At 47.8% G+C, this 9,948-nt stretch overlaps 2 protein-coding genes across 2 annotated transcripts; both read left to right on the forward strand.

Annotated features, from left to right (window-relative positions):
- Positions 1-7,682: 7,682 nt before the first annotated feature.
- Positions 7,683-8,793, forward strand: VTN00DRAFT_2589 (uncharacterized protein; the record flags this gene model as incomplete). The annotated part of the gene is made up of 2 exons (XM_069428817.1): positions 7,683-8,206; positions 8,268-8,793. The coding sequence occupies 2 exons, from the start codon at positions 7,683-7,685 to the stop codon at positions 8,791-8,793; spliced, it is 1,050 nt and encodes a 349-aa protein (XP_069283635.1).
- Positions 8,794-9,175: 382 nt separating this feature from the next.
- VTN00DRAFT_2590 (uncharacterized protein) lies at positions 9,176-9,907 on the forward strand (the record flags this gene model as incomplete). The annotated part of the gene is made up of 3 exons (XM_069428819.1): positions 9,176-9,207; positions 9,274-9,634; positions 9,728-9,907. The coding sequence occupies 3 exons, from the start codon at positions 9,176-9,178 to the stop codon at positions 9,905-9,907; spliced, it is 573 nt and encodes a 190-aa protein (XP_069283636.1).
- Positions 9,908-9,948: the final 41 nt, after the last annotated feature.

Genomic DNA, 9,948 nt, shown 5'->3' on the forward strand with positions numbered 1-9,948 from the left:
ACCAGATGGGGAGCAGAATGTAACATTAGAACAACTGGTGTAGATCGTTCGAGGTTTTCGATAGACTACCGTTAATTGCATGCCATTGCATTGAATTGATGTTCTTGCAGTGATAGTAGCACGGCGTAGTGCTTAGAGCTTAGTAGTAGCGTACTATTTATCAAAGGAGCTGTGTACCTCATACAGTACGATGCCGATATAGATTCGATTCCTGCCACTGAGTTCCTTCCCCGTGGAGCTAGTAGTAACATACAACTTCTGTTCTATTGTCCTGATTTTTTCTACATATTTGTTCTTTTCTCCTCGATTCTGGATCTACCCATTTCTCTATCTGGTACATGCACCCGAAACTGCCATTGTAGTGAATACCTTTTACTGCCAGGTACTGCCTATTGACCCTTCTTCACAGTTACGATTATGATTATGACTATGAATGACTATGACTGCTGCTATTGCGATCACTATCACTATCACTGTAGCCATCTCCGCACCCCACATATTCTATTCCTTCTATAAATACCTAGGTAGGTAGGTGCTTCCTACGCACAACGACTACTTGAGCTTACTTCCTCCGTTCAATCTATCCATCAATCCGTCCATCTGTCTGTCTACCTACCTAACCATCTATATACGTAGGTAGGTACTTACTATATATACTACGTATCGTACGCTACCGTACCCGCGTAATCGATACATATATCGATGTCGAGACTGGCATATCTATTTCAACTACCCCATCAGGCCCAGCTTAAACAAGGATAAACAAATCTCTCTTTGTCTGACGTTACTTGCTCGCTCGAAAACTGCGAGTTGGCCACAGCGAACTTGTATACTTAATTTGTCTGATCTACCTACCAAGTCTACCTATGTAATCTAGTTAACTAGCCGACACATTCACAATTTTTTTGGGACTGTGAATGAGACGAAATGCGAAAATGTGAAAGTTGAAACCTGAAAGTGAAGCTGAGAGATATATATCCGTACCTACCGATCTCTACCTACCTAAATCGCGGGGGCGGTAGAAATCGGAGTCCCATCCTTTCTCGGATTTATTGACTCTCTCTCAGCAATTCAGCGCAGAAGCTCCTCAAGATTCCACACCCACACATATTCGGTCCTGCTGTCTTGGTCTGCGATGAGTCGGCCCAATGCCCTAATGCCTTGAGGGAGACAAATACAAATATGATCACCATGACCATCAATTGAGACACCGCACTGTCAGGGACAGTTGTCATTCCTCATTGTTGTGACCCTAAGTACCTAGGTAGCTGCTGCCAGCCGCCAACTGTCATCTCGGAGCACAGCAAAGACAATCCGGGCCGCTGACGCTGACTTCCTCCCGCCGGTTCCTGATGGAAAGGCGGTTACGCGTTAAACCCGTCTCTCCATAGACTACCGGAACCACAGGGACATGACATTCTCGAGCTCCCGAATAAATGACTTCATCTACAGCGGTGAACTAACTGGAGGCGTGTCGTCCGACCATCAAAGTAAACCGGAGCCTGTGGGTAATGCCTGGGACTAGCTACCTAACCTAACTTCAGTACTAACAACTACCATCATTCACTATCAGATTAGATCTCTATCCTATCCTATTGCGCATTATCTATTGTTGGAAGTATATGTCAGCCACGCCACCTAGGGCTCAGGGACTCAGGGTTGGGGTTAAGGTCGCCTAACCACCTACTACTACATACCTCATCACCTCCCACGCGTCAGCTAGAACTTCGCACTAACAGCTTCTAATTGAATATATTTGACCTTCGAATCCAACATCTATTTATGTTATGTTATCCTTGCGAACGGCGTGATATTGATTAACCCTCATATGAATTTCTTTCTTTGAAACATAGGCCCCCAATGTCACACTCAAGCTAGAAAGGCCAAGGACAACAAGAATGGCGACAATGATGAGAATGGCAAGAATGACAAGAAGGATGGAAACAGCCAGAATGCCAACAACAATAACCGGGTTGTCATTGATCTGACTGGCAAGGACTAGAACAGATACTAAAACCCTTCTGTATATTCTATTTCTAATTTGCAGAGGATTTTTTTTCCGTCAGAAAAAATCCGACGATTCTTAACTCCTCTTATTTTTCTCGTTCCGATATTCCTACTTACTTCGCGCCTAACATTAGTCATAGTGGTGGACATATTCTGTATCACACAGCATCGGGTTAGGCAGTTATTCCCCCGACCCCTATAATATTTTCTTTCTGGCCAAGCTGATGCTTGTTACTATATCTTACGATGATTTTGATCCATATCTGATAAATCTAGTCCATAGTCCGTGTCTATCCGCAGCCTGTGTAGTACAAGCGGATTTACTATACGGCACGTATCATTTTCCTCGGGATATGTTCTTATATAATACATACTATTCTGATCTCTCAAGATACTTTTTAAAAAACGAAGAAGCATTCTTCATAGCGTCTACTAAAACCATGATCATAAGGAGGACCTCCTATCAGCTGTGTGTGTCTGGAACGAAACCCTTTTCAAGACAGTTATGGACTCCCCACAAAATGTTCATCCGTTTGCCATGGATCTTGGTATCGGGCAAACCGACTCCACCTCTAACGAGTGAAAAAAACGTGCACACTGGCCATTGGGGAATACAAGGGCAAGAAAGGAAGGGCCTAACAACTGGTTTACCTTCGGATCCATTCCTGTACCGCAATTCGCACAGGTAAAAAGCAATACCGCTCTCATTCGCCGCGACGTAACTCCTAAGGGAGAAGAGTATGTAGCAAGGAATAACGACCTGCTACATGTATGTACAGGACGATTTTCGAAGCCCTGCTGAGCATGTTTATTTTTGCTGAGACCAATTTAGATACAACATTGCAACCAAATGTGCGGTACCTGTGACAACTAACCAACGGTATGCTGTTGAGGTACTACCAAGCATGGGTTGGTGTTGCTCCAACTGGTGAGGGTATTAGATGGGGCCCAGGCTTCTAAACAATCAAAAGTCCACACCGAGATTTTACCATATTATTCTTATAAGGACAGGGCCCAGACCAACATTCTGGGCAGAGGAGATTGCTGTTTCTGATGGTGTGCAAATATTTGTCATTGCACCAGATCCATTCGGCCAACATTTTGCCTGGTCATATCTCTAGGTTTAGATCGGGTTGAAAGTAAAAATTTTTTTTCTCATTTAAATAAATAAAGGAAAATTGGTTGTCTCTATATATGCTCAGCATTTGTTCCATGATTTTTTTGCACATTATGTGCTTGCAGATCTATTGGCTTTCTCTACTCTTTTCGAATCAGCTTGGGTATTGATATATTTTGATATATTGCATTAGGAGGTCTATTTACCATCTCTCCTGAAAGGCGAGAATGGGAATACGTCATATTTTCTCGAACGTGAGTCGCACTTCTACTCAAGGTCTGAATCTAGCCGCCCAATGCGCACCGCAGATTGTTATCTCCAGACCGGACGTTGACGTACCCGCTTTGGCAAGCAATCACCTCCTGTTTTTCACAGCCTGCATCTAACCACATAACTCTTTCTCCTCCTAAAATATATCATTCCAGAACTATGCCGACTCAAGCCAGACACAGAGATTCTTTTTGATCCAACCGCAGTCAACTGGGATCTAATCCTGAGGACATGCTTGCCCGCCTGGGGTTTCTAGCGGCAATTACATGCCGAAGCCCTGATGCATGATGCAGAACATCAAGATGTGATCTATATCATACTATGATCAGATTCTATCGATCTCATCCAACAGCCCTTTTCCTGCGAAGGTCTAGCTAGAGTCGGGAACAATGTGCTCGCCTTTGAAGCCGAGGATGGTCAATTGGCACAGGTCAAGTCTGGGACACTCCTTCATTCTTTCGACAAGAGATCCCCGACGCCCTTCCTTTGCCAAGCTTTGACCTACTGGAGATGCAATGGCATCTCAACCGCATCGTATCAATGTCCGATAAGGTCGGATGTTTATGAATGGGAGTAAGTAAAGCGCTTCGGGATTTCAAGATGGACAGGAGCGAGGCATCTCTGTCCTTTTCTGCACCGGTGTTGTCACTTTTAAAAAACTGGAACCAGCTCTACAGCTCTCCTGATGTGAAACAGATCATCAAAATCCTTCGATATTATAGCTTCCCCTTCATTATAACATTTAGCTTGAAGAGCGATGAATACGGCTTCCTTTCTAACTTCTACCCTTCCAATATGCTCATAGACGGCAGACATTACTATCATGTGGAAGGCTACTACCAGTCACAGAAGTTTGCCGGTGTCAACATCTCCAGATGTGGAGGATTTCAAGAGGACTCTCAAGGATATAGCGAATGCAGGTAGCACTTTCAAATTCAGGCTGTCTACAGCTTCGGCAGCGTTGAACCAGGTGCAGGCAACCTCAACACCAGTGGGCTCAGTGACGTCTAAGGCAGGACCTAGCCTTGGTGTCGTGGAACCCTCCAGGACTGCACTGAGTCAACATCTATGTTAATTGCTACCGCAATTATCACTTTCCGGTATTCCCTTTAGAATACCCTCAGGACGCAAGAGAGAGGTTGTCCAACCAGATGCAGGTGAACCTCCCAAGACCAACAATAAAGTTGTTGAAGATGCGATAGCAAATAGAATTGATGAGGCATTCCTGGGCACTCTCACAGTTGATATTCATTTACTGGATCCAAAGTAGAAGACCAGCCAGAATCATGAGCTAGACCCTGAACATGTCAAGGAGCTGAAATTAGTATTCAATAATGTCATGTGGTGTTGGAGTGCGGACACTAGAATAAAAGGTACACTCACATCTAATAACTATAAAGCTATAGGCATGCTTGGGCCTTCCTCCTGATGAGGCTAGAGCAAAGGCAAGGGGAAGAGAAGGGTCAGCCCTTACCATTTTGCCTGCATCAAGGATTGGCCAAATGGGGTACCAAAAATCATACTGGTGGGAGGTGAACATAGGCAGCACACACTCATAGAGCTTTATAACAAGCAGCACAAGGCTCACAAGAGAGGTGTTACAGATCAAAGCAGCAAGCCCATCCCGGATCCTCAGAAAACAGTAGGTCTCTTTTTTCTTTTAAATTGAGTGAGATTCTGCTGATAACTTATGGGACTATTACTGGGCCATCAATCTGTTTGATGAAGCCAAGCTAGACACCACGACCCTCTCGACCTGTAATACTAGAGGATTACTCCAGGCCTTATCCCAAACAGCATGAGGACTATCTCAAATCAAGATATGTTGTACAGGAGGAAATATTGAAACCGTATATCGTGCTCACGCATATTGGGGGAAAGCGTTCTTTGCACTGAAGCCCCTGGAGAAATGGCAACTGACGCCAGGTCAGCAAGACGACCAAGAAGACGACCAAGTGAGCAGCCTTTGCATGCGGCATCCCAGTTAGTTCAATCAGATGTACACATTTATCCGGGTACAATGGGTAAAAGAGTCTGTGCGATGTGGTACTCCCTGGAAACTGCAGGGGGAACGCCTGCAAGGAGCACGATGCCCTGTTGCCACTGATTTAGGAAAATGCCACAGTTGGATCATACACTGCTGGGTAAACCCAAACCAGCCAACAGTCCAGGACCTAACCAGGCGCTTTGCGCACCTCCTGCGTGCTAACTCTGCGCCACCCTGCTCTCCCGAGCCATCCTCTCCTCCTGCCGAGCTGCTCTCTGCTACTATTATACTGCTCTCTAGCTACTGCACGACAAGTCTAAGTAGTTGTTCTAATAGTGCTAGCTGTTATATATTCTTCTAACCTCTTTTATATTAAGCTAAATATGCCATGTAGGCACTATATATATGCCTGAGATGAAAAGCTCTAATAACCCTTTCTTTTTAAAGAGCTGATCAAGCTAAAAATGCAGCACGTGTACACCTGGCTCTCTGTGCTGCAGGAAAAGGTCACGGCAAATAAATGACGCGCCTTCTGGGACTATGCCGACGCTGAGAAGGAGGACAAGGCCTTGAAAGGACAACGACCAGCCCAAGAAGAGCACGGGTGTGCAGTTTCTCTGACTTCGGTTAACAAGAATAATGTGATCTATCGAAGAATGATCATTGCACTCCAAATTTGAAGCTCTGCGGTGCATGGGCGTATGCTATAATCGGAAAAATACCTGTGTTGGAAGAGGGACTAAATGTGGCCTCTATTCCTTTCCAACGGAAGGTAGTTCCGACGTCGACAAGAAAGGTTTACACTTCCTCTGAGGAGTCTCCTCGGAACTGGAGCCACAGATGCCACGATTGATTTCGCATTGAAGATGGCGTTGGCTGCCAGACTGGCAGAAGCTGTCCGGTTTCCAGTTCTTTGGTTTTCGATCTATTACGGCAAGTCAATCGAAATTTCTTACTTCATCATTTCTTATCAAAATTAGTTTCAATTATAACTTGGAATTATAACTTGGAGAAGGAACTCTTGGAAATTCTAATCATGATGGGTTCTGGTTATCAGAAGTATACCAATCGATATCTGAAATTCAGAGCAATCCAGGCCAGGGATGTTGGAAATCTTACAACACAAGGCCGCGGCCCTATCAGTCTATGTAACTCTATATAGAGGTTCCGGATTAGCTGCTTGTTAGCTGGAGGCACAGCAGACAAGTTCCATCATCAGGTCTGAATGGAGACTCTTTGTCCTGGTTCTTCATCTCTGTAGATGCCTTCTTTTTGCTCTTTGTACAGGGCTGAGTCTTACCTCCAGCTTTAGCCTTTTTCTTTAACCAGATGTTATGTGCAGACCACAAATTTCAGCCATGGCAGAAAATCCTGGCCCTAACGCCGGACCGCGAAGGTACAGTTTGAAAGAGTACGAACGAGCAGCAATGAAACTCCCGCTCCCCGCTCTCTTCGATAGTAATTCAGCTTGGGATACATCTGGCAGGACAGAAAGCAGAGTCTGCCTCGTGTCATGCTGTGCAATGGATGCTGGTCCAGAAAATAGAAGTCACATGGAGGGGGAATCCCGGGGAGTCAAGAGAGGTCCATTCCCCACTTAGGATTCAGTCTATAGTTTCTTATGCGTTGTCGAGGTACAGTGAAGACGCCGCCCGTACCTCGAGGATCCCCATGCTGCATGGTCAGTTAGACAGGTGGAAAGCTAGATCTGATAGACGGATCCATGAACGAGCTCTGGGAAAACAGCATGGCCTGCAAAGAAGGTTGGACTGCCGAAACTCTCACTGTCGGCATGCTTTTTTAACTCTGGCGGCCGATGAGGGGTAGGTAGGTCGATCGTGCCCCGCTTTGTATTCCCCATAACTCCGCGTCAATACTTGGTAATCAAATCGCGACCTAGTCGCTTGTTTCTTGTATAATTAATTTGCTTTTTACGGTACAGGGCTTATCTTCACATTCAAAAGAGCTGTAGGAAGGCTTATTCTTTCATATTTATCATTTTGAGAAATCAATTGTGACAGTGTTGCTAAGGCTCTTTTGAAGGATTCGTCTAGGTAGGTAGTGATTCAGTTCCTACCCGATGCAGGCTACACATTGGGTTTAACCAAGCATGCTAGGTTACGAGGTTATCTTCGTACTACTCCACAGACTCAGAATCATACATAGAGTAGTGTACCTTGACGCTGCGGTGGTCAGATTCTCGAGCTCCAGATCGACTTTGGATTGCAGCCATTGCATGACCTTGTGAAGACAAGTATCAAAGAATATCGCATCCCACTTACATCTTTCAATCCAACAAACATGTCAACCCAAAAAGCCATCGTCATGGTCAGCCCCGGCGTGGCCAGCCTCGTCCGGGACCGCCCCATCCCCCAACCCCGCGACGGCTACATCCTCGTCAAGACCGTCGCCGTGGCGCTGAACCCGACGGATTGGAAATCCATCGACTACCGCGCGGCCAAGGGGTCCCTGGTCGGGTGGGACTACGCCGGTATCGTCGAGGAGGTCACCAGCGGCGTGACCAAGGACCTGAAGAAAGGGGACCTGGTCTTCGGGGCCGCCATGGGTAATAATGCGTACCGGACGGAGGAGGGCGCGTTTGCGGAGTATGTCGTCGCGAAGGGGGACCTGGCGAATAGGGTCCCGGGGAATCTGAGTCCGGAGGAGGCGGCGACGCTGCCGCTGGGGTTGATGACGGTGTGTCAGGGGATGTATATGGCGTTGGGGCTTGCGAGGCCGGAGACACCGATCCAGCAGACGGTGCCTATCCTGATCTACGGTGGTAGCACGGCGACAGGGTCTTTGGCGATTCAGTTCGCGAAGCTGTAAGAAACACACTCTAGAGACATTCGACATAAGACGTGGGCTGACTCGACAACGCTGCAGGTCCGGTTACACCCCCATCACCGTCTGCTCCCCCAGCAACTTCGACTTCGTCAAAGACCGCGGCGCCATCGCCGCCTTCGACTACCACGACCCGGACTGCGGCCGCAAGATCCGCGAATACACCAACAACAGCCTCAAACTGGTCTGGGACACCGTCTCCCTGCCCTCCAGCGCGGCCATCTGCGCGGAAGCCCTCTCCTCCGCCACGGGCGGAAAATACTACACCATCCTCCCGGAAAAATCCCCCCGGCCTGACGTCGAGTCGAAGACGACGCTGGCGTACCTGCTCTTCGGGGAGCCGCTCCTCCGGGACGGGAACCTGCAGGAGGGCAAGCAGGAGGATTTCCGGTACACGGTGGATTTCGTGAGCAAGGCGGCGACGCTGGTGGCGGAGGGGAAGGTCAAGCCGCATCCTGCGCAGGTGGGCAAGGATGGGCTGAAGGGGGTGCTGGAAGGGTTGCAGTTGATGCGGGAGGGGAAGGTGTCCCGGGCGAAGCTGGTCTACAGGGTGGGGGAGACGCCGTAGAACTGCTCCATTTGTTGTGCAGTAGCGGAGTACATCATGTAGGTCGCTACTACATAAGCAAAAATGATAAATAAGTATCAACAAACAGCAGAAAGCACAAGAGCTACTAGCTACGTAAAAAATTCAAAGAAAGCAAACCTAAGCTACAACACCGTGCTAGACAAACAGCAATCTCCGACCATGTGCGGAGTCAAGCCTCTCCGTGAGGGGACCACGGAGGCATCTTGGCGCCAAGCCACCCAATAAAACCGGCAGAACACCCTCACCGCCTTGATAATCTGCCCATCCGAAATTTTCGATCTATCGTCGCCGATAGCAACGAATCTGCGACATATCCCATCAAGAAAGGAGAAGAAAGAACCTCACAGAAGAACTCGCAACAATGGTTCGAAAACTCAAACACCACGAGCAAAAGTAAAGCCAACCAAACCCCCATTTCCATTCCAAAATAGAATCAAATGACCAACGAGTGAATTATAGACTGCTCAAAAAAGTCGACCTCCACACCTACAAATCCGACGCCTCCCACCGGGAACAAGCCGTCCGGGCACGGTACTACCTGCAAGATCCTCTGGACTACAAGAAATACAACGCCATCTGCGGCTCCCTGCGGCAGCTGGCGCACAAGCTGTCCGCGCTGGACCCGGACTCGGACCCGATCCGGAAGAAGATCGAGAGCGAGGTGCTGGAGAAGTTATGGAGTATGGGCATCCTGAAACAGAGTCGTGAGCAGGGTGCGGGTTTAAGTAAGGTGGAGAGGGAAGTGACCGTGTCGTCGTTCTGCAGGAGGAGGTTGGGGGTGGTCATGGTGCGGAATGGGATGGTGGAGACTGTTAAAGCCGTAAGCACAACCCAACCCTCACTCCCTCTTTCCCCTATATCTATCTTTCCTACGGCAAAAAGATCCATTACTGATGTGTGTTTTGGGCTTTAGGCCGTCACGCTGATCGAACAAGGCCACGTGAGGGTGGGTACGGAAGTAGTGACAGACCCGGCGTACCTGGTGACGCGGAACATGGAGGACTTTGTGACGTGGGTCGACTCGAGCAAGATCAAGCGCAGCATCATGCAGTACCGCGATAAGCTGGATGATTTTGATCTGATGGAGGGTTGACCGGTAGACATTGCTGGGCTACGATGAATGTGGAAGGAGGG

The sequence above is a fragment of the Thermoascus crustaceus genome (genome assembly GCF_041956765.1).
Source record: "Thermoascus crustaceus strain CBS 181.67 unplaced genomic scaffold VTN00scaffold_10, whole genome shotgun sequence".
Classification (NCBI taxonomy): domain Eukaryota; kingdom Fungi; phylum Ascomycota; class Eurotiomycetes; order Eurotiales; family Thermoascaceae; genus Thermoascus; species Thermoascus crustaceus.